At 40.2% G+C, this 24,791-nt stretch overlaps 1 protein-coding gene and 1 pseudogene across 1 annotated transcript; one reads left to right on the top strand and one right to left on the bottom strand.

Moving 5' to 3' along the window:
• Positions 1 to 5,333: 5,333 nt before the first annotated feature.
• Positions 5,334 to 5,759, bottom strand: LOC100610735 (bolA-like protein 3; annotated as a pseudogene).
• A 5,531-nt stretch (positions 5,760 to 11,290) lies between these two features.
• On the top strand, positions 11,291 to 23,225 carry MMP12 (matrix metallopeptidase 12). Its single transcript, XM_508724.8, has 10 exons — positions 11,291 to 11,413; positions 13,130 to 13,377; positions 14,292 to 14,440; positions 14,525 to 14,650; positions 18,173 to 18,334; positions 18,851 to 18,974; positions 19,796 to 19,929; positions 20,309 to 20,468; positions 21,997 to 22,103; positions 23,052 to 23,225. The coding sequence occupies exons 1-10, from the start codon at positions 11,312 to 11,314 to the stop codon at positions 23,150 to 23,152; spliced, it is 1,413 nt and encodes a 470-aa protein (XP_508724.5). The 5' UTR covers positions 11,291 to 11,311; the 3' UTR covers positions 23,153 to 23,225.
• Positions 23,226 to 24,791: the final 1,566 nt, after the last annotated feature.

Here is a 24,791-nt window from a genome sequence, read left to right as displayed (position 1 = left end):
CCTCAGTCTCTCAAAGTGCTGGGATTTCAGGTGTGAGCCACCAGCGCCCAGTTGTTCTTTGTGAGGTTTCTTAAATGTAAAGTAACAATTCCATCCACCTGTCACTTAAATAAGAGGATATTTATTATTTAAAACTACATATTAAACAAAAAGCTACTTGCTCCAAATGTGATAGCATATGTGTGGTTGGGTGACAAGGTTCCAGCCTTGGTTCAGCAGAACATCTGATCTTGTCTGGTCCTGATGTCTTATGGTCTTGGGCTTCCCTCTGACTTTCAGGGGACAGTGACAAATGAGACACAGATGTAGGAGCAGTGATATATGGAGTTTGAGTCCCTAACCTCAGCATCTCCAGCCCATTTCATTATTATTACTACAGAAACAGGTGTGGCACTTAAAAAGGTTTCTGGTCTCTCGCCCCTCAGTCTGAGCATATGACATAACTGCTCTTCCTACCCTATGAAGGTGGGAACAGACAGGTGAAGACTGCTCTTGGCTAGAGTTTGGGACTGATTTCTGCCCTTGAAACATAGGCTCACAGGCAAGCATAAGGGGTGTAGGGAGTTAAGACAGCATGCATCATCCAAGGAATGATTACACCCATTATCTCTATAAGAATGAGAACTGGCCGGCCGGGCACAGTGGCTCATGCCTGTAATCTCAGCACTTTGGGAGGCCGAGGCAGGTGGATTACCTGAGGTCAGGAGTCTGAGACCAGCCTGGCCAACATGGTGAAACCCCTTCTCTACTAAAAATACAAAACTTAGCCAGGCATGATGGTGCGCACCTGTAATACTGGTTCTTGGGAGGCTGATGCAGGAGAATAACTTAAACCCGGGAGGGAGAAGTTGCAGTGTGCTGAGATCGTGTGCCACTGCACTCCAGCCTGGACAACACAGCAAGACTTTGTCTCAAAAAAAAAAAAAAGAGAACCACTGCAACATTAACAACGGCAAATGGCAAGTTTATAAGTCAAGTGATATATGAATGATAAGCACTTGATAATTATGTGACATGTAGGTTGACAATCACTTCCATATTGGCCCTCAAACTCACCCAAGTGAGGAGGTAAAGAAGGAATGTGTTCAGTGGCCTGTGAAGTGTCTTGTCCTTTCTACAGAGAAGGGTGTGGACAAGTGTGGCCTGGTTTCACCTTCTCAGCTGCCTGCCTTTACTATGCTGAGTCCATAATCTGTTATGGGTCATCATCAGGAGGAAGAGTTTTGGAAATTTGGGGGATGATTACAACCATAAAAGAATCTTCTTTGTTGTGCAAAATTTTTCTCAAATTCAGGAAGTTGTCACCTAGGTTCAAGGCCACTAAAATTACATGCAGTTCTTAAAAATGTCAGTACATTTTTGGGGAGAGGTTTGATCACTTTCATGAAATTTTCAAAGGGACTCATGATCTCCAAAAGATTTTGAACCATGGCTCCAGTCAAGTCACTTGACAGTGGGACAGAGAAGAAACAGAAAATTACCTTGGCAAATCTTCAAAAGTGAGATAAGAAAATTGCTATAGTATGGCCGGGCGTGGTGGCTCACGCCTGTAATCCTAGCACTTTGGGAGGCCGAGACGGGCGGATCACGAGGTCAGGAGATCGAGACCATCTTGGCTAACACGGTGAAACCCCGTTTCTACTAAAAATACAAAAAATTAGCCGGGCGTGTTGGCGGGCGCCTGTAGTCCCAGCTACTTGGGAGGCTGAGGCAGGAGAATGGCGTGAACCCGGGAGGCGGAGCTTGCAGTGAGCCGAGATCGCGCCACTGCACTCCAACCTGGGAGACAGAGCAAGACTCCGTCTCAAAAAAAAAAAAAAAAAGAAAATTGCTACAGTAGAGTGGACTTAAGATTTCCTTTCTATTGTGGAGGTAAAAAACTGGAAACAGTATATGCTCATCAATGCAAAAAGCCTTAAATTTTATGGTATATTAAAACTATGAGATTAATAATAAAGATATTTTATGAGGATGAAGACATTTATTCTATACCAGTTGATTTGCAGGATTTTCCATGCTGTGATCAAAAGTGAGAAGAGCAAGAATCAGAGAAGTCTTTGTAATGTAATTCCATTTTTATAGAATAAATCATGACAAGCTTCCTTTCCCCTTACATATGTGTATATGTATGTGTGTGTGTGTATGTGTGTGTACATACAATATGAACAAGGAGAAAAAATCTAGAAGACCAGATATCAGATTGTTAATGAAGAGAAACCAAGAGCAGGTGAGGGTGAGTTATTCAGTTAAGGGAGTAAAGGAGAAGCGGGATGTGTATAAAACAAATGAACAAACAAGTGAACAAATAAATAACAGCAAAAAGACCCACTATATTGAAAAAGGAAGGCCTATAATAGGAGCTGCAGACATCATATGAACACAGTTATATAAAATTAAATATATGTACGTATATGCATAAGGAGAGGCATGGAAGAATGATGATTCAAATGGTGGTTATCTCAGAAAGAGAATAGCTATTGATATTTTATTCTATTTCTCATATTTTCTGAAGATGATTCGTTTATTTTTTATAAATTTTTAAAAAATAAATAGAGATGAGGGTCTCACTATGTTGGCCAGGTTGGTCTTGGACTCCTGGCCTCAAGTGATCCTCCTACCTCGGCCTCCCAAAGTGCTGGAATTACAGACATGAGCCACCATGCCTGTCCCCTGAGGTTGATTCTTTACTCTTTTTCTTCTTTTTTTGTAATTCAAGTATTATATGACTGATATGTATTATTTATATAATTAGAGAAAACTTAAAATTTGATGGTGATAAAAATTATTTTTATTTCAGGTGGCATTCATTTTTCATTCTCTGTTGACATTCATTATTTTCAGATATGAGACATGGAAAGTACATAAGTCGTGATTTCTATATCATGCACCCTAGTTGAGCAGATTTGGCAAGGATGTGGCATGTGGGTAGGTGCCAATGTGAGTCGCACCAATGGAGTAGCCTAGTAGTTGGGAGGAAACAGACCCACTAAATTCAGTTCAGTGGATTTAGGCTCTGGGAAAAAGGTCAGAATGTGAATATCTGTTTAGGGTCACAAATGCTGAGGCAAGAAGCACAGAGCCCACTAGCAACTTGAATGGGGCTTCAAGTGAAGGAGTGGGCCATGAGATAAGGCTTGATGGGAGTTACCATACCACATCTGGGCCTGGGAAGACAGACTACACTTTGATTAATGAGAAACAGGATCAAAGTCCTTCCAGAAACAGACATGAGCATGGCTAAAGACATGAAACACTTTCTTGAACTTCTTGAACTATGCCAAAAACACAGTTGTTTAGACATATTTGTCACTCACCATGAGATATTTTGCATTTACAAAATGAATTCTAAGAATGATTCACTCTTCTTTGCAGGGCTTACTAATCATCTGATGGACTTGGTATTAGAAACAAGGAAGTTCCTTGCTCTCTCCACAGTGTGGATGTTCTCAGAGCTGACTTGGGTTGGAAAATCCCAAGAGATTTGTTGTTCATAATGAAACTAGGATGTGGAACTTGAGCTCATGAAATTCCCTGGTGCTAAGGAAGGACCTCTCTTTTTCATCTGTATTTGTCTAAGATATGTTAGATGACCACTTTGGGCAAAAAAGAATTCCACTTCGATTTGATAAAGCTATGCTCAAGTGACTTCATTCTGTTCCTCTCTCTCTCTCTCTCTCTCTGTGTGTGTGTGTGTGTGTGTGTGTGTTTCTTTTACTTTTCTCTTTCCCTTCCCTGAATCACCCTCCTTCTGTTCCTCTGTATGGTCTCATCTGATTCGCCAGCAGAACATGCATGGTTTATTTTTGGTCAAGACACTAGCAAAAGCAGGCAACCTGGGATAATAACAGGGCTTCCAGTGCGAGAGTCCTCGCTCAAAAATCTTTTTTAAAATCTCCATTCCATTCTTTTCTTTCTTTTTTCTTTTTTTTTTTTTAAGTTAGTGGTTACTTCTTTTTTTTTTTTTTTTTTTTTTTTGAGATGGGTTCCAGCTCTGTCACCCAGGCTGGAGTGCAGTGGCTCACTGCAACCTCCACCTCCCAGGCTCAAGTGATCCTCCCGCATACTTGGGACTACAAGTGAGTGCCACCATGCCCAGCTAATTTTTTGGTATTTTCTGTAGCGATGGAGTTTCGCCATGTTGCCCAGGCTGGTCTTGAACTCCAGAGCACAGGCAATCCACCAACCTTGGCCTCCCAAAGTGCTGGGATTACAGGTGTGAGCCACTGCGCCTGGCCTCAAGAACTATCTCCCTTGCAAACTAGCCATGATGCCCCCAAGACCTCCAGCAGAGAGTCCATGCATGGCTCTCCACATTTTTCCAGTAGAGGGTCTTACTTCAATATTTTGAAGTTATGCCTTTCAGAGTTGTCTATGACAATGAAGATGCCCACAATATGGGTAGCTCTTTAAGGAGCCATCGAACAATACCTTGTGTAAGGATTGACTGAAACAGGGCATGGTGGCTCCCGCCTATAATCCCACCACTTTGGGAGGCCAAGGCAGGCGGATCACTTGAGGTTAGGAGTTCAAGACCACCTTGGCCAACATGGTGAAATCCTGTCTCTTCTAAAAATACAAAAAATTAGCTGGGTGTGGTGGCAGCTGCGGGTGCCTGTAGTCCCAGGTACTTGGGAGGCTGAGGCAGGAGAATCACTTGAATCCCAGAGGTGGAAGTTGCAGTGAGCCGAGATCGCACCACTGCATTCCAGCCTGGGCAACAGAGCAAGACTCTGTTTCAAAAAAAAAAAAAAAAGTCAGCTGAGAGCAAAAGAGGCTTCTGAGAACCCTGATTTATTTGGAAAGTGGACTACCTGCTGGAGAAAAGTGAGCATGTGCCTGTACTAGCCAGTGATAACATCTCCAGGCTTTTGTTTCAGTTTATTTAAAGTCTATTGCTCTATATTAACTGTCTAGCAGTACGATTGTTTTTTGTGGTCTTTGAAGGCTAAAAAAGGGTCTACAATCCATGAAGTTTATATACTTTCTTGAAAAATGAGGCAAAACATACTATGCTTAAAATATACTAATAGTAACAATAGTAAGAATAATATTAATGATAATACAGCACACCTACTATGTAGAAAGTACCATGTTAAGTATCTCTCCTGTGTATGTAGTATGTGTGAATCTCAGTCCAGCTGTGCCACATATATTGCATTTTCTTCCCTAACATTTTTTTTTATAGTTTTATTTTCATTTTTTTTACATTTTTTTTGACCCTTCAAAACTTCAGTTGTTTGTTTCCTTTAATTAACATGCAAGTGGATTACACATCTTCCATAATTATAACATGGAAATGTATATGAACAAAATATACACATTTTTTGGTGAATGTCTAGGGAAGAACGGTATCAGTGAAGTTCATCCAAGGTTTAAAGCAGCAGCATCCATGCAGCAAGGGCATGGTCAGCGTTTGGGGACAGAGGTAAATATCTGTAATCCATGCATCCCTTTGATTTCTTCTTTTAGTGCCTGATTAACCATGTGGTACTGCTGAACAGTTCTCTTCTGCTTAAATTCTTCTGATTCAATTTTAATTTCATTTTAAATTCAATTTAAATTAATTAATTCAATTAAATTTCTATTTAATTTCAACCTCCTGAAATGTCAGTGACTTTGATCACTGTAGCACAAGGAAACTTTTCTTTGAGAATTTGGGTCACTTTGAGCTCCCTTTCATTCTGGGAGGCAAATATCCTATGGACATAGCGGATCCCGCAGAGCAGAGGTGCTGCCGCGGCCGGGCTTCATGCCACCATGTCTGGCTGATATCTACATTTTAAAATACAGACAAAGTCTCATTATGTTGCTCAGGCTGGTGTCAAACCCCTGGGCTCAAGCAATCCTCCCTCCTTGGCCTCCCAAAGTGCTGGGATTATAGGCATGAGCCACCAAACCTGGCCAAATTTTATTTTCATTTTTAAAAATAAAGATAGGGTCTCGCTTTGTTGCCCAGGCTGGTCTTGAACTTCTGGCCTCAAGCAATCATCCCACCTCTCCCTCCCAAAGTGTTCGGATTACAAGAGTGAGCCACCATGCCCAGCCACTTCCCGAAAATTTAACTTCTATTCTGAGCCTCCATCCCTTTCGGCTGGAAGGAAATTCAGCCGTAATCATCTGGAGTTCCATCTCCTCCCTATTGGTCCACCCAGCCTGCATATCTTCTCAGTTCTGCTCACTGCTGTTTTTGTGGCATGCTTGCTTCAGGGAAGTTAGAGGCACCAGGCCCTGCATCTCACTTCCCTGCAGCATCCTGTGATGATTCCTTCTGTGGTCCCACCACATCCTTACAGCGCTGCCATAGAGTGGGGCTCAGTTCTTTCTGGCACCCAGAACCCACGGACTCTCCCACCACTCTCAGTATTAACTCACTTCAGGAGAAATTACTCTCTTCTTAAACTGTATTCACTTTAGTGGATTTAGGCTCTTGGAAAGAAGTAAGAATGTGAATAACGTGCTCAGGGTCATAAATGCCGAGGCAAGCAATGTGGCTTCTCCCCAGCATTTCTCTGAGGCTGGGACTCCAGGAGAATAATTCTCTTCTCAGGTAGAAGAAAAAGAGGCCCTCTGCATAGTCCCTGGCATCCACCTGCAAACCCTACCTTTTTTAAGTTCTGTGATCTGACCTCTAGGACCCTCTGGTGTTTCCTTTGAAAATGAGGATAATGGCTGGGTGCGGTGGCTCACACCTGTAATCCCAGCATTGGGAGGCCAAGGCGAGTGGATTACCTGAGCTCAGAAGTTCAAGACCAGCCTGGCCAACATGGTAAAACCCCGTCTCTACTAAAAATACAAAAGTTAGCTGGGCGTGGTGGTGTGCACCTGTAATCCCAGCTACTCAGGAGGCTGAGGCAGGAGTATCGCTTGAACCTGGGAGGCAGAGGTTGCAGTGAGCCGAGATCACGTCACTGCACTCCAGCCTGGGCAACAGAGGGAAACTCCATCTTTTAAAAAAATGAGGATAATAACTTTTGCCTGTGCTGATGCACACCTGTAGTTCCAGCTACTTGGAGGCCGAGTTGGGGGGATCACTTGAGCCTAGGAGTTGTAGTGAGCTATGATCGTGCCACTGTACTCCAGCCTCAGCAATAGAGTGAGACCTCATCTCTAAAAAAATAAATAAATAACGTTTGCCTCTTTATGCTTTAGTGATGATTAAATGAGGCAATGTATTATAAATACTGGGACATACTATCTCTGCTCACTAATATTTATTCTCTTCCCCTTAGCCCGAGAGGAGAACATCGTGCATCTAAGTCTGCAGCCAGATGAGATTCTGGTTCTCCACCACTGTATTCCTGGTGCCTAGAACTACCTTGAAGTTAGTAGGTGCTCGGTAAACATGCATGAATGAATCTAGCAAGACAATAGGGCCCAAAGGACATCAGGAGTGAACTTCCCTTGTGGAATAGTCATTACAGGGAGGATGTGTTCCCAAGACTCACTGAAAGCAAGAACTGGCCTTAACCACAGCAGGAAGGAACCTGTTCTTGGAAGATTGGCGGGAAGTCTCTTGAGAGAGTTGTAGGATGTAAGATACAGAAAAAAAGCTGCTAAAGATACAAAGAAGTGAAAGCATGTCCTCACTGGAAATAAAAATAGGATATTGCACTCAGATTTTGATTCTCTCTAGGCCTTGACTCACCAAGTGTCCCAGATAGGTCAAGTATGAGGCGATCAAGACCCCTTGGGCAGCCATGGAACACTGAGGTCGTTACAAACTAAGGTCGTAGAGTCAAGATGACCACTTTGGGCAAAAAAGAATTCCACTTCGATTTGATAAAGCTATGCTCAAGTGACTTGCTTAATAAAGCTATGCTCAAGATGACTTGCCTTGGAATCTTAGCTCTGACATTTTATGACCTTGGGCAATCACTTCAAGCTCTTTCTCACTTAATTTCTTCATTCGTAAAACTGGAATAATAATGGTAGCTACTGGAACAGAGTTGTTACAATAATTCCATTAAATAATAGGGAAAAGTATTTAGTCTACGGCCTGACACACTGAGGGGTCAATGATTGCTATCTTCCTTTACTGCACTCTTAGGTAAGCCTCTAAAAGAGGTTGGTAAAGGGAATGAGAAGGGAGATCAACTATCTGCCCAGATCTCTCTCCTGTGGTAGAAAGGAGCTATGAGATGATTCTGACATAGGCCCAGACTGGAAGCTGGGGGTCCCAGCAAAGACATGGCTTCCAGGGGCCACACTGAGGAAAGCAAGAATCAAGGGATCATTGTCAATGCTCTGTGTGAAGAAGAGCACGTTTATGAAAGTGTAGAAAGTAGCTGACTTCGGAGTTGCTCGTAAGAAAGTGCTGAGAGCAGTTTCCTTATCATAAGGCAGATTTTGTAGCACCAACCTTCCAAAAGCATCTATTATGTTTTTCCTTCTTTAGCCAGACACCAGGACATTCCAGGGTATATCCCTGATACAATCACCTGAAGTCATTTGTGGTATCATCCCCAGGAATCCAGAGGCAAATCTAAGTACGTCATCAGCAAGGACCAGAAGGGAAGAATTCTTCCAAGATATACAAAGAAATCTCTTTCACACGCCAAGAGTCTGTCCATGGAGGAAGAAAACTTCAGCTAGTTCACCTTTCCTTTTATGGATGAAGAAATGGAAATTCAGAAAAGGGAAGTGAATTGCTTAAGGAGACATCTGGGAGGTCTCCTGACCCTGTCCTGACTTGTTGCTACAACACATTTCATTTTGTCATTTTGATTTTTTTTCAAATTTGGGTCTTCTTATGAATATCTCTTTTTTTTAAAGACAGGGTCTTGCTGTGTTGCCCAGGCTGGCCTCGAACTCCAGGCCCAAGAGATCCTCCCACCTCAGCCTCCTGAGTAGCTGGGACTCCAGTTGTAAGCCACCCTTCCAAGTTCTATGAGTATCTTATTACTGCAAACACTACAAAAATAATACTGTGATACATACTTTCCTGCTTTTTGGTTAAAGCCATGCTATCCCCTTTGCTCTTGCAGGTGCCAGGAATAAGCAGACAGTCCTAGCAATATTGTAGGTGGATCTGGGTTCCCCAGGGTGGTAGCAGTTCTCGTCTGTTCTCTGGAGGATAAACTTCTGCCATCTCCTCCCCTGCCATGGCCTGAGCAGTGCCCTGCTGCTAAGGTGCCTTCAGCTGCTAGGGCTCCCCAGGAATTGGCCCAGAGCACCTCTGAGGAGCATAATGTTTGGAGCCATCTTAGCCAGTTGTGTTCACATAGACAAATTAACTAGTCCTATGTGTACATCATAAGGTAGAGACAATGTGATGACATATACATATGTACTGTTAGTGATTTGATTATTTTCCTGTTCTTACTCTCCAACAACAAGGTAAATATCTGGGGACAGAGAGAATGACTCAAGCATCTTTGAACTGACTTTGACTTTGCAGCCTGGTTTAATGGAAGCAGAAAGGCTTTGGAAACAGACTTGGCCTCAAACCTCAGCTATGCCACCTACTAGTTGTGTGGCTTTGGGTAAGTTAAGTTCAGTTTCCTCATCCATAAATGACTACTGTGAGGATTAAATAAGATGGTGCATGAAACTGCTGGCAGCTGTTAAAGCCTCTCCATAAATTTTAGTTCTGTTTCCTTTATAATACATAGATCAGGGTTTCTCAACATTTATTACTATTCCTGATAAAGAGGCTATGTAGACACTTTAGAGATTTCCCCCCATACAAATTTAATAGCAGAGATAAATTGTGTATCTGCTCATGTGCTGTATGCATATCTGTCTTTTATACACACAAATATATATTTTTTGCCTTTGATGACCAATTTTTCACCCAGTTGGGGGTGATATCGCCCCCATTGAGGAAGGACATCTTAATGGAGTAGCCTGTAATCTACACCACAAGATCAGTAAGTGACCCATGACACCAGTGTCACCTGGTCTGATGTGGCATCTCACCACAGGATTGATAACAATTTTCTGGAAAACATTTATAAAGCCAAGTGATCTGGATTTAGAGATACTATTTAGATCACAGAAGGCAAGTCTGTTAAACTTTGTGTCATTAAAAAGTGACATTCTCACAGCAGAATAACCAGCTGTATTTGTAGGTTAGATAGACACAGAGAAAACAAATCAATGGCTAGAGAGAGGAGAACAGATCAGCAAGAATCTGCATAGTTCTCTGCAAGAGTGAGGCAAGATAATTTTTAAATTGGAAAATTATTTTTTTCTATATTTTTCTCCTTTTCTTTAAGCCTCACTCAAGCAGCCAGCAGACTGTTTCCCAGGCCACTGAGGTGGGTAAGAGCAATGGCTAAATCTTAACACACTCTTACGTGCACCCTACCCCACCATCCAGACCGTCCCCATACAATCAGGAGGCAGCAAACTTATGGTGTGATTTGAAGGGGTGTTGAGTAGAGTCTATCCTCACACCGCAGCACCACTGCTTGCAATTCTACCTTTGGAATTTTATTCCCTGACTTGTAAAAGTTTTTAGTGCTTAAATATTCTCTATTGAGTAAGAGACAGATTCTGTGCAATGGGACAATTAGGTCAAGAGGGAAAGAAGCTGAGGTGATAGGCAGATAGATTCCAGAGGCAAACTTTTCCCATCTGCTAAAGTTGAAAAGAGTTAACCCACATCCTACCAACGCTAGACAATCTAGGATGTAGAGAAAGTTTGTCTCTGGAATCTATCCAGGTACCCAGTTGGGACTGAGCTTCAGCTTAGATGTCTGAAGATGTTAAGTTATAGAATCAGGATCTGAGCCGGTACAACACGTGGAATAAACAATGAAGTCGATATTACAAATTTTTTTTTGCTACATGTAAAATCTCTGTATCACATTTCTCTAGGGAGCTGGATTCCGTTTAGAAAGCACTCATTTACTCCAGGAAAAGCATTTTATCTAATCTTTCAACATTTACTTTAAACACTTTTTTTATTTATAATGAATATAAGGAAAGTATTATAATGAAAATCGAGAATATCAGGCTTTAAGAAAATATATTTTAAGTTCTCCTCTTTTAGTTGCTTGATATTTCTTTTACAAGGGCTTATTTCGTAGGATAGGTGGAAGTAGGGGCTTATTTATCATTTTGAAGGTACATACTCTGAATTGCTTGAGAGATGGACTAGATGCTAATTGATCCATTGTCGTCTGAATAAAGTCATGCTTTTGTTTGCATGTTTTTGAGATAGATCAAGGGATGATATCAACTATGAGTCACTCATAGGATTCATATTCACAGAACCCGGACTAAGGGCTATATAAAGAGGAACAGTTCAGGAACTTAGGCTAGAAAGGAACACAGTAAACTGAATTGATCCATTTAGAAGTTTACAATGAAGTTTCTTCTAATACTGCTCCTGCAGGCCACTGCTTCTGGAGCTCTTCCCCTGAACAGCTCTACAAGCCTGGAAAAAAATAATGTGCTATTTGGTGAAGTAAGTATGGACACTACAGTATTTATCAAGCTTGATGTTTGTCTTTAAGATTTAATTGCATTAACCAGTTTGTTTGTTTGTTTGCTTTTACGTATCAGCTGAAAATTGGTCTAGGAGGCTGTCTGCTTTCAGTATTAAGTTTTACTTTGTCAAAGAGGAATATAAAAAAGAGGTATTGGTTTTGAAGGACTGTTATGAAATTGGCAAGTGAACTTGTTTCTTCTTCTAAAAACCTTTGGCCAAGAAATTTCCATTCAATATAATTGGAGTTCACTTCTGTTATGGTATTTTACACTAATCATTAAATGCCAGTTAATAATCTGAGATCTGAACAATGGCAGGATTAATATAACCACTTCAGGCTGCCATGATAATTTAAGCATATTCCCTTTACCCTCAGTCATCTCAGTTATATCTCTACAGCTTTTCTTTTTCTTTTTTATGGAGATGGGGTTCCACTGTGTTGCCCAGGCTCGTCTGTAACTTCTGGGCTCAAGCAATCCCCCCCCTCAGCCTCCCAAAGTGATAGGATTACAGGCGGGAGCCACCATGCCAGGCCCCATCTTTATAGCATTTTTTATGGATTTTTTTTCAATTCTTAAATTCTTTTCCTTAATTAAAAGAGTTTGGTCTCCCTATTTTCTAAGATGATTTTAACATTGAATTTATCATAGTTATCCATTTTGTTTAGCTTTGAGTTTTTAAGCAAGAAATTTGTGTCCCAACTTATATTAATAACATTAATAATTCATGTATCCTTTTGTTTTCTTTTCTTTTTCTTTTTTTTTTTTTTTTTTTTGAGACAGGGTTTTACTCTGACACCCAGGCTACAGTGCAGTGGCACCATCTTAGCTCACTGCAACCTCCGTCTCCTGGGTTCAGGTGATCCTACTGCCTCATCTTCCCAAGTAGCTGGGACTACAGGCATGTGCCACCACTCCTGGCTAATTTTTGTATTTTTAGTAGAGACAGGGTTTCACCCTGTTGCCCAAGCTGGTCTCAAACTCTGGGGCTCAAGCAATCCTTCCACCCTGGCCCCTCAAAGTGCTGGGATTACAGGTATGCACCACTGTGGCCAGCCTGGGTGACCAAGAGAAACTCCTCTGTCTTAAAAATGAATAAATGACGTTTTAAAAAAGATACTTCCACTGGGATTCCGGGAATAAATCTAGCTAATAGTTTATGACATGTCTTTGTGTTTTTTTTGTTTTTCTTTTTCTTTTTTTTGAGACAGGGTCTGTGTCTGTCATCCAGGCTGGAGTGCAGTGGTACAATCACGGCTCACTGCAGCTTCTACCTCCCAAGCTCAAGTGATCCTCTCACCTCAGCCTCCTGAGTAGCTGGGACTACAGGCATGCACCAACGCTCTGGGATAATTTTTGCGTTTTTTGTACAGAGGAGGTTTCGCCATGTTGTCCAGGCTAGTCTTGAACTCCTGGGCTCAAGCAATCCTCCTGCCTCACCCTCCCAAAATGCTGGGATTACAGGCCTGAGCTACTGCTCCTGGCTGACATGTCTTTGATAGCACAAAAAATTAAGGTTTTTTTCCCTGATTATAATTAATTGTCCAAATAACAATAATCTAACCTGTGAGTAAGATGTGCAAAATTCCTGGTCCAAAAGCATCAGTGTGCAATTGAGTCATATATGTGGAGCTCCCAACAGAAACTTTTCTGTGTGTACTTACACATTGCTGAATGTATTTTTTTTTTCCAGAGATACTTAGAAAAATTTTATGGCCTTGAGATAAACAAACTTCCAGTGACAAAAATGAAATATAGTGGAAACTTAATGAAAGAAAAAATCCAAGAAATGCAGCACTTCTTGGGTCTGAAAGTGACCGGGCAACTGGACACATCTACCCTGGAGATGATGCACGCACCTCGATGTGGAGTCCCCGATGTCCAACATTTCAGGGAAATGCCAGGGGGGCCCGTATGGAGGAAACATTATATCACCTACAGGTAACGTTGGTGTATGTCGCCCTGTATTTTTCTACTTTCCCATAGGTCTGACTTCTAACCTGAACCAGTTAGACAGCCCTAAATCTGGAAGTAGATAAAGTAACCTCCCTCCATTGTTAATGCTATCTCTGCTAAAATTCATTTTCTCTAGAAGGAAGAATTGTTCACTCAGGGGAGAATTGTTTGGCTTGCCAGTCCAAAGCAGATTTTAAAAGCTGCAAATAGGCCAGGCACGGTGGCTCACGCCTGTAATCCCAGCACTTTGGGAGGCCAAGGTGGGTGGATCACGAGGTCAGGAGATGGAGACCATCCTGGCCAACATGGTGAAACCTCGTCTTTACTAAACACACAAAAAAATTAGCTGGGCGTGGTGGTGCGCACCTGTAGTCCCAGCTACTCGGGAGGCTGAGGCAGGAGAATGGCGTGAACCCAGGAGGCGGAGCTTGCAGTGAGCCGAGATCGTGCCACCGCACTCCAGCCTAAGTAACAAAGTGAGACTCCATCTCAAAAAAAAAGAAAAAAAAAATCTGCAAATAAAAGGAGAATGAAGCTAAATTTACTATAAATAAGATAATTTACTATAAAGAAGAGACAGGGAAGTTTATAGAGTAGTCAAGATGGATAAATGCAGAACCTGGGAGCAGGAGCAAAAAGCATAACCTTCTATGAAAGCAAATCCTTCACAGTGATGATCTGTGAGTTTTAAATAGGAAGAAATTAAGTTAGATTTTGGTTAAGGAGGAGGCTGTCCAAGAAAAAATGTTTCTGTAGTTAATGAAGCAAGTTTTAAAATCTGGACTCTTGATTTATGAAATGATCCATTTTCCAATTGTGCTAGCAAAAATGAAGTACTGTGGTAAGACAAAATTAACACTGCCTTCCATACATTTTTCTCTCTCTTTTTGCTGATAAAGAATCAATAATTACACACCTGACATGAACCGTGAGGATGTTGACTACGCAATCCGGAAAGCTTTCCAAGTATGGAGTAATGTTACCCCCTTGAAATTCAGCAAGATTAACACAGGCATGGCTGACATTTTGGTGGTTTTTGCCCGTGGAGGTAGGGAACTTGTATTTCATCTTTGTCATTTGGCATGATCTATAGGATGTATAGAAGGACTAATTTTCTTTCCTTTTCCAAAAGCTCATGGAGACTTCCATGCTTTTGATGGCAAAGGTGGAATCCTAGCCCATGCTTTTGGACCTGGATCTGGCATTGGAGGGGATGCACATTTCGATGAGGACGAATTCTGGACTACACATTCAGGAGGTGGGCAAAACAAACAAACAAACAAACAAAAAACTAAGCAAACAGGAAAGGAAAACAACAAAAACCCTAACAAATTCAAAATTCTGGTTTCGAGAGACTACATTCTGACAAATGATTATATGATGGAAAATCTTGTTCTGATTATAATTTTGCCTCTAAATCAAATTTAACACTTTGTATGGGTCTCAATTTTACCCTCTGTAAATTGAGGATATTAAACTAGATCATCTTGAAGATCAGCTCTAACAATCTATGAGGATGCTATGAACTATGAGCTAGTTCATTAGCATAAGCTCAGAGGAACCTTAAGAAGCGTAATATGAAAAGGTAAAAGCTGTTAATTAGGTGGTAAGTTTTTTTTTTTTGAGACAAGGTCTTGCTCTGTCACTTAGGCTGGCATGACGTATCATGATGCTAACTTACTACAGCCCGGAACTCCTGTGCTCAAGCAAACCTCCCACTTCAACCTCCCTAGTAGCTAGGACCACAGGTGTGCGCTACCCGCCCGGCTAATTTTTTAATTTTTTATAGGGACAGGATCTTGCTATGTTGCCTCGAGATCCTCCTGTCCCAGCCTCCCAAAGTGTTAGGATTGCAGGCAGCCTAGGTGATAAGTTTTTGACCTAGTGAAATCCATAAACTCAAAAGCAAACACATACTAATTCTGTGTGTGCCAACAATTAGAGGATAAGATGGTCATCTGTATGATTCATAATATGCTGACAATTTCTTAGATTCATAGTGAGCAAGAAAGAAAAAGTTACAGAGAATCTAAGTATCCCTATAGAGAAACACAAGATTATACAGTCATGTACTTTCATGTGGTCTTGGGATAAAAATTTCAGAATGCCCAACTGAACATTTAATACCTTGGGGGCATTTACATAAGGACTCAGATAGTTGACATGGGGTTAATTAAACTCCCCTGTTATTTAGAGGAATCACTAGCATGGGAAAACCCTAACCATCATGACAGAAGCCTTCTTAATTTTTCTATTGGAAATTTTAGATTCTATGACTCCCTCATGTGGAAAGTAAAGGAGGAGAAAGTCATCAATAATATTCTCTACTCAGCATCCTCCTCTCTAGCTGATATTGCACAAGTTGGATGGCAATACTTTTATAAATACTATGTCCACCAGAAAGACTATTTGTTTTAGTCTAACACATAGCCTAAGGCTTAAAAAGTTTTTGATGAGAAGAGGACTTTTGTATTGTCAAAAGACAGATCATGTAGGATTAGGTAGTTGCTAAACTGCAAATCCTCAGCCAGACATGTTATATGTGCCTAAATTTTATCCAAGGTTATTTGGGGGATTGTAATTCCTTCATCTAAAATGGGATATGTGTGCTAGTTAGCCTCAAAAAAAGTTTTGGAATTCTAATGGACCTTAGAAGAGTAATTTAATGCAGCTTTCTGTAGGTAGAGGAAATTAAGACAAAGAGAAGGTTAGTGGCTAGTTTGTGGAAAAGCTGGGCCAGAATATGCATTCCTACCTCTCAACCCAGTATTTTCTATCTGTCCATATTGCCTTATTTTTTAATTGGATTGATTCAATGCTTTCAAAAAGTGAAGTTATTTATGACAATTATAACTTAAAATGCTTATTTTCAGCCGTTTTTGTTGTTGTTGTTGTTGTTGTTGCTGTTATTTGCTTTTTTTGAGATGGAGTCTTGCTCTGTTGCCCAGGCTGGAGTGCAGTGGTGCAATCTCAGCTCACTGCAACCTTCGCCTCCAGGGTTCAAGCAATTCTCCTACTTCAGCCTCCTGACTAGCTGGGATTACATTACAGGTACTGGCCACCACACCCTGCTAATTTTTTTTTTTTTTTTTTTTTTGGTAGAGATGGGGTTTCACCATGTTGGCCAGGCTGCTCTCGAACTCCTGACCTCAGGTGATCCGCCTGCCTTGGCCTCCCATAGTGCTGGGATTACAGGTGTGAGTCACCGCATCCAGCCTCAGCCTGTTTTCTTTTACCCAGTAAATCAAATAAACAAATAGGTCAATGTTTGCTTACCTATTCTATTATGGTATTGGGTGATGAGGTTACTTGAGTACAGAGATGAAAAGTACACAATCCAACCCCTGAGCACACAATCTAGTGAGAAACAGAATACAAACATAAACCCATTATTTCCAGATGAGGGTCAGTGGTGGTGGCTCATAGGCATATTATAGGAATTGAGAATAGTTCAGGTTTAGAATAAATTGTAAAAACTTTGCTTACTCTTCCCAGTCTTGCTGGGAAGGTTACTGGACCCATGATACAGAAAATTCTTGAAGGATTTGTGTCTAGACACTCCCCGAGAGAGGTGTAGACTCTTTGCACTTGGGTATGGGAGAGTATTCCAAGGCCAGGCTCTGCAGCTAAGTGACGTGTGACTCTGGGCAAGTCAGTTCTTCTGAACTATAATTTTGTCATAGAAAAAGACAAAAATGAAGGCATTGGACTAGGGGACAAGAATGTTAGTCAGGAATTTTCAAATATTCTGCAAATTGAGCAATTTGAGAGAAGGGACATACCCCTCTCTCTTACCTACAAAGGTGCATTCTCTAGGACATAACACAAAAATGAACAAGGATTTCTTATGGGACTCAAAAGAAAAGCCAGATATAAAGCCAGATTATTTTAATCATAGATAAAAATGGTGAAGTCTGAATGGGGCTCAAAAAAAAAAGACAGAAAACACTGTAACTTGGTAGTCCAAATATGTCTAAATTATAAGTATAGACTCTTTTAAGAATTATTTATTTTTTCTCTTTTTTGTTTTTTATATTCTTTCCTTGAGTCATATAGACTCTTTAATTTTATTTAGAATCATGTGTAGTAAAAGCAGAAACATTAATCTTGGCTCAAGCACTTAATTTGATTTAATCTTATAAATACTGTTTCCTCATCTGTAATGGAGAGCACAGTGGCTTCCTTTCATTTGTATGAGAATTAGACATAATGTGTTACATTTCTCAGTGACTCACAGTACCTGAAACTTAATGATAGCCTTATATTTGGGTTTACGAAAAGACGGTTGCTAAAGACATTTTTTTCTATATCTAGTAAAGCTTCATGAAGACTAAAAATAGAATTGAGTCGTGAGAGTTGAGAATTATTTAGAAGCAATGAAAACTGTTGAACGCAGCTGTGAGTTATTCTAGGAATTTTTACAACAGAATATATTTCATTTGTCTACTAGTACAGAGGTCCCTAACCCTAGGCAATTTTGTCCCCAAGGAGATATCTGACAATGTCTGGAGACATTTTTTGGTTGTCAAAACAAAAAGGATTTGCTACTTGCATTTAGGGGTAAAACCTGAGATTTCTAAACAACTATAATGCACAGAACAGCCCAGACTACTGGCCTGTAATGTCAGAAGTGCTGAGATTGAGAAACCCAACTCAAAAGAGTAAAGAGATAAGTAAAAGATTCTCAAATCTTTCTTTTTCACTGTGTCAGATATTGTGTTATTGTCCAAGATGATAATGCATTTCACAGCTTTCTGTCTTTTGGTTGGTTTCTTCTTAGGCACAAACTTGTTCCTCACTGCTGTTCACGAGATTGGCCATTCCTTAGGTCTCGGCCATTCCAGTGATCCAAAGGCCGTAATGTTCCCCACCTACAAATATGTCGACATCAACACATTTCGCCTCTCTGCTGATGACATACGTGGCATTCAGTCCCTGTATGGTGAGTTGAATTTCTTTATCATTTTGCCATATAAAGATACTCGCTTTTATGAGTAGTCTAACAATATCTATATTTGGATAAAACGTTAATATCTGTCTTTTTTTTAAGCCGCATAAGAACCCTGTGTGGCAGGTGACACAGGTATTATCTTCATTATACAGATGAGGACAAGAGATCTAGTATGTTAATGTCAGAGCCAGAGGCAGAACCAGAGGCCTCAAGTCTGGTGTTCTTTCTATCCAAGATACCATTGCCTTACTGATGAAGGCCCACACATTAAACAATCTATTATAACTGGAAAAGGAAAGTAAAGATAATCAGATTTTCTTCCTCCATGATATTGCAACCGTATGGAAAAAAAACCTTACTTTATACTTCCTGTGAATGTTATAGAAAGCTTAAAATGATTTTGATGCAATGTTCATTAAGAAAATTGAGTATTTAAAACATAACTGTTCCTCCTCTGAACTAAAATGCAGATTTTGTTTACTAATGCTTCTCGAAATGTATTTTCAGGAGACCCAAAAGAGAACCAACGCTTGCCAAATCCTGCCAATTCAGAACCAGCTCTCTGTGACCCCAATTTGAGTTTTGATGCTGTCACTACCGTGGGAAATAAGATCTTTTTCTTCAAAGACAGGTAGGATCATTTTCATATCTAACCAATATTAAAGTTTCTGCCTTTAAATTTTTTTTGTCAGAAAACAGTGGAAAATAATTGAAAATGAAGTAGATGAAACTTGTAAGCAGGAACTTGGACTCGATTCTGTAGGCAGTGAGGAGATCTTAAAGGTTTTGAAGCAGGAGACAGGTGTAATTACATTTGTGTTTTAACTAGAAAACTGGTGTGTAAAAAACGATTTGCAGTAGGAATCTGGGATGGGGATTTAGAAGATAAGAAACAGAAGCCAGACTATTTTAATCATAGATAAAAATGGTGAAGTCTGAAACCAAGACTGTAAAACAGTACCTATGCAAGAGACTTGATTTCCTGGTTATGGAGGAGAGAATTCCAGGATAACTTATGGTTTCTTTCTTAGAACACAGACTGAAGCAGATATTGGTGGTAAGGAGGGGCAGTTGGGAAGACTAACATTTGTCAAGTAGGACAAATATTTCCCATTTTTGAGATTATAAGACTGAGACACTTGAGGATAGTGACTTCCTTGAGGTTACAAAACTGGTGAGTGGATTGTAGGGTCAAACCAGAAGCTTAGATCCCTGGATTCCAAGCTCCAGGGTATTTCTGTATACCAGATTGCTTGTTAAAGTCATTGTTATTATCAAAGAGTTGATTGATATCCTTTTCTTGTGGATCCATGAACATCAGACATCCATGGAACAGAATGTGAAGACAATGGAAAGAAATATTGGGTCTTTTCACAGTTCCCTCCCATTCACGTGCCATGGTTCTTGAGTCTACATTGTCTTTTAACATGTGTCAAATGTCTTTCATGTCAGGTTCTTCTGGCTGAAGGCTTCTGAGAGACCAAAGACCAGTGTTAATTTAATTTCTTCCTTATGGCCAACCTTGCCATCTGGCATTGAAGCTGCTTATGAAATTGAAGCCAGAAATCAAGTTTTTCTTTTTAAAGGTAATTCTAATCTTTAGTTTTGCCATTGAGTTTACTTCAAGGAAGAGAATAAATTGAGAAGAGACTACTACTTTTTAATAGATATAGACCAAGAAAGCACTCTTGATTTTATTAATAGTGGCTCGCTCTGAAGTGTAAACTAAAATAGCCTAAATACCTAAGTAATATATACAACTTCTGGGAAAAGTTTGTAAACTACAAAATAGTAATACTTGTGAAAAAAAACCATGGGAACCATAGAAAAGAGACTATGTTTAAGATCAATAAGCAATAAATATTATAACTGTTGGAAAGGAATTATGTTGTTTATAGTAAATCAATATTTTCTTATTACTCTTTCTGTATAATTCAAATTTACCCTATTTCTTTGTCTTCACAGATGACAAATACTGGTTAATTAGAAATTTAAGACCAGAGCCAAATTATCCCAAGAGCATACATTCTTTTGGTTTTCCTAACTTTGTGAAAAAAATTGATGCAGCTGTTTTTAACCCACGTTTTTATAGGACCTACTTCTTTGTAGATAACCAGTATTGGAGGTGAGTTTTAATGGTTGGTCATTCGACCCCTCAGATTGAGAAACAGGTATGGAATGAGGTTTTCTAGAAGGCACATTTTCTGTGCAAGTTCCCAAAGCTCCTTGACCTTCCAGGGAGAGAGATTAAGAGAATATAGGACTGAAATAGTTATTGTCAACTTAGTTCTTTGTGTTTTTGGTTTCTGATATGTGAAACAGTAGATAATGTGTGTTTTTTTTTTAAAAAAAAAAACACTCTAAATAAAATGTCATCTTATTAATCATAGTGGAAACACATTGGAAAATAGTGTCATAGATGTAGAAGACCAAGTATTTAATCTACAGTCAGTTTCGAGGGTTATGGATTTCCAGATTCCTTTCTGTAATCACTGGATTCAAAAGACAAAATGAGACAACGATCCTCTAAATGACAGGAGGTCAGGAGGTCCTGCAAGATCTTCCTTAAAAGAAAGTCATATGGTCAAGTGAGGATAGGAGCTCATTTGAGTGTCTGTCTCTGTTGTCTCAATTGTCTACATTTTGAAGGAGGAGAGGATTCTCTATTCCTTCTTCTGAGTAAGCCAGTCATTTCCTAGATTGCTTGCTTGGTTGACATGAGACATAACATATATGTTAAGCTTACATTTACAACTGTTATTTATTCTTAAGCATTTAAAACACAACATCTAATTCCAATTGAATACCGGGTGCTTATGACTTGAATTTGTCCACCAGCCCTTAGCTCTGTTTGAGAAACAAAACTTGATTTTAGCAAATAACACTTTCCAAAGAGCTCACAAATGGGCGTAGTTTGCTGTAGCCTGTTATTATGAACATTGGCATTTCAACTCTGAACAGTGTTTCTGTTTAGTTTTCCGCTCCTACTTGGCCCAGGATTTTTCCCTTAAAGGCCATTGAGAGAGTGCTAAGCAAGCCATAAATACTTAGAGAACCAAATTGATAAACACAAGATAACAGTTAGATTCAGTTGCCACTTGGAAGTCTAGAGAGACACAAAGCTCTTTTCACTTGCTGGTAAAAGAGAATTTAAGAGAGAAACCAGGATATGACCATACAGCCTGGAAACAAAAGTGTTTATTTTCAATTTCTCTCAAACGTGTGTATAAAACCCTTTGGTTCCCTGGCTCTTAGTCCCTTGACCTGTTTATTATCTTCTTGGGGGAAATGGGTATTTTTGTCTCAGTGAATAGCTTTGAAAAGAAGGCAATGACAGGCAACTGAAGAATCGGTCACTGGGGCCTATGCTGTAGCCAAATCACCTTCTATGCCAGACTCTATAAAGCAGGACCAAGCACTAGAGGAAGTATTATGGGGTAGTGGGAAAAAGATTTAACCAGAGTCAGGAAGCATAGGTTTGAGTCCTATAGGGACTTAGAGGAAATCAGTGAACTGTTTAGGTCCTTGGTTTTCTTCATCAGAGCAACTTAAGTCCTTTGGGGAAGAGCTCTTCAGTAGAGAAGGTGGGTTTGTGGTGCATGTCAGGAAAGCCACTTTCTGATTGAGTTCCTGCTGGTTACTTCTTTGCTCAGGTATGATGAAAGGAGACAGATGATGGACCCTGGTTATCCCAAACTGATTACCAAGAACTTCCAAGGAATCGGGCCTAAAATTGATGCAGTCTTCTACTCTAAAAACAGTAAGTAGATGAGGAAACCATGAAGATACTGGAAATAACATTTCAAAGCTATAAATCCTCTAAGATTAGAGAATAGGGCTCCAAATTGGAAAGGGACAGGTCTCTGCAGTTCCCCATAGGGCCGCAAGGAAAAACTCACACTGTACGTGGCTCTGAATAGGAGAGCTAGAATGAGCAGGGGCTGGTGGCACAAGTGGTATATTCCCAGGGTTGTCTAGCAGGCAGAGGGAATGTGATTGTTCCTATTTCTCATGTACCTGAGTCTCTGGAATTTCCTTTTACCACATCAGCCACACAGTATGTGCAAGCGAGCACATGGCAGCCAAGACTCAGGCAGTCTGGAGTCTCACCCTTTCCTACACCTTGCACTCTTGACCTTTCCTATAGTCCCTTCTGCCCTGATAGGCCCTCATGGACTGGGGACTGCGGGTGGGTTAAGAAAAGCTTGAGTTTGTATCATATGTCTTCAAACAAGACCAGCCTAGGCAACTGTTCATGGGGCCAAGATTTTTTGTTTGTATTCCCTCCCCTCCCCAGTGTTGTTTCCTCCATCAAAGCCCCTGTGTGCCCTAGCTGGGTCCAATATCCTGTCTCATGAGTCCTCCACTTGGAGTATGACTGGCTGTTGGTAGATGTTTTGGGGGCATGATACCAAGGGCCCTCAACATTTATATCCTCAAATCACATCTCATCTTATTTTTTATTTGTTATTTTTTGATGAAAAAATAGAGATGGGGTCTTGTGATGATGGCCAGGCTGATCTCAAACTCCTGGCCTCAAGCAGTCTTCCCATCTCAGCCTCTCAAAGTGTGTAGTTAAGGGCATGAACCACAGCCCATAGGTCATCTATTCTAGATAATCTATGAGAAGAGATTTGTGTTGTTGTTGTTGTTGTTGTAAAGAAATACAGGGAGGGAATTAAACTATTTAATTTGTTTTCATTTTCAGAATACTACTATTTCTTCCAAGGATCTAACCAATTTGAATATGACTTCCTACTCCAACGTATCACCAAAACACTGAAAAGCAATAGCTGGTTTGGTTGTTAGAAATGGTGTAATTAATGGTTTTTGTTAGTTCACTTCAGCTTAATAAGTATTTATTGCATATTTGCTATGTCCTCAGTGTACCACTACTTAGAGATATGTATCATAAAAATAAAATCTGTAAACCATAGGTAATGATTATATAAAATACATAATATTTTTCAATTTTGAAAACTCTAATTGTCCATTCTTGCTTGACTCTACTATTAAGTTTGAAAATAGTTACCTTCAAAGGCCAAGAAAATTCTATTTGAAGCATGCTCTGTAAGTTGGTTCCTAACATCCTTGGACTGAGAAATTATACTTACTTCTGGCATAACTAAAATTAAGTATATATATTTTGGCTCAAATAAAATTGAAAAAAAATCATTTGGTTTTTAATATATTTTTCTCGAGAAACAGAATGTGTATTTTGAAAATAACTCTGAACCTACTCCTAAATAAAAACAAGTCTCTCTGACTGTATCAAGAGATGAAGAGAAATATGGCAAGTAGAAATAAAAGCTTAGATTTCTTTTGGTCACTTGGGTAACACCACTTGTGTCCTTGGTCTCAAGGCAAGAAAACATCCTCTAGGCTACACACAACCCCAAGGAGTACTTACAGAGTACAGCCACAAGACTGGAGAGAAGGGATGAAATGGGAATTTCCCGTTCTGGTAAAATCCACAGTCAAGTCTCACAGTGTAATTGCTGTGTGACCTTAACAAGCAATTAAATCTAAGCTTCCTTAAATTTAGGAGGAAATAAACTTAGGAGGTACCCACCTCATAGGTTTATTGTGAAAAACCACACAATGCATGGTAAGCACATCATTCTGGCAGTGTGGCCTGTCCTGTGTCCATTTTCTCCACTACCCTGACACATAGTTCCCCTATCTTCTGGGTTGCATACATTGTAGAGCTCTCACTTATAGCTTACGGGTTTGTGGAATGCTTTTAGTTTTCAATTTATTAGTAAATCATTGCTGATTGATGTACTTAAGTTTGCAGAAATGGCCAAGTCCATTTCAAGCTGGATGATCATTTTTGGCTAGTGAAATGAACTGAAATCAGGGGAAATATGAGGCTCAGAAAGTACCTAGAGGGAGATAGAGCTCTTTGTCCTTCATGTCTCAGATATTTTTTCTTTTTTTTTTGAAACAGAGTCTCACTCTGCCGCCCAGGCTGGAGTGCAGTGGCACAATCTCGGCTCACTGCAACCACCGCCTCCTGGGTTCAAGAGATTCTCCCAACTCAGCCTCCAGATTAGCTGGGATTACACGTGCCAGCCACCACGCCCAGCTAATTTTTGTATTTTTAGTAGAGACGGGGGTCTTACCATGTTGGCCATGCTGGTCTTGAACTTCTGACCTCAAGTGATACCCCCAACCTAGGCCTCCCAAAGTGCTGGGATTACAGGCATGAGCCGCTGTGCTCAGATCCATTCTTAACTCAAGTATGTGCTCCTTCAGTATTATTAGAGTTCTTTGCAAAGAGTAGAATCGATTCACCACTATAAGAAATGTTATTCCCCACAGGTTACTAAATGCTGGATTTCCCTCAAAAGAAGAAAATTCCCTTCAGAATCATCATCAAAAAAAATTGAATGGTATCTGCATGAATTGTCTTTGGCCTTAGGTAACTCAGGAGGGAGGCATTTCT

Source organism: Pan troglodytes, chromosome 9 (genome assembly GCF_028858775.2).
Source record: "Pan troglodytes isolate AG18354 chromosome 9, NHGRI_mPanTro3-v2.0_pri, whole genome shotgun sequence".
NCBI classification, from domain to species: domain Eukaryota; kingdom Metazoa; phylum Chordata; class Mammalia; order Primates; family Hominidae; genus Pan; species Pan troglodytes.
The sequence above is the reverse complement of the archived record's forward strand: the minus strand, read 5'-3'. Positions and strand labels throughout refer to the sequence as shown.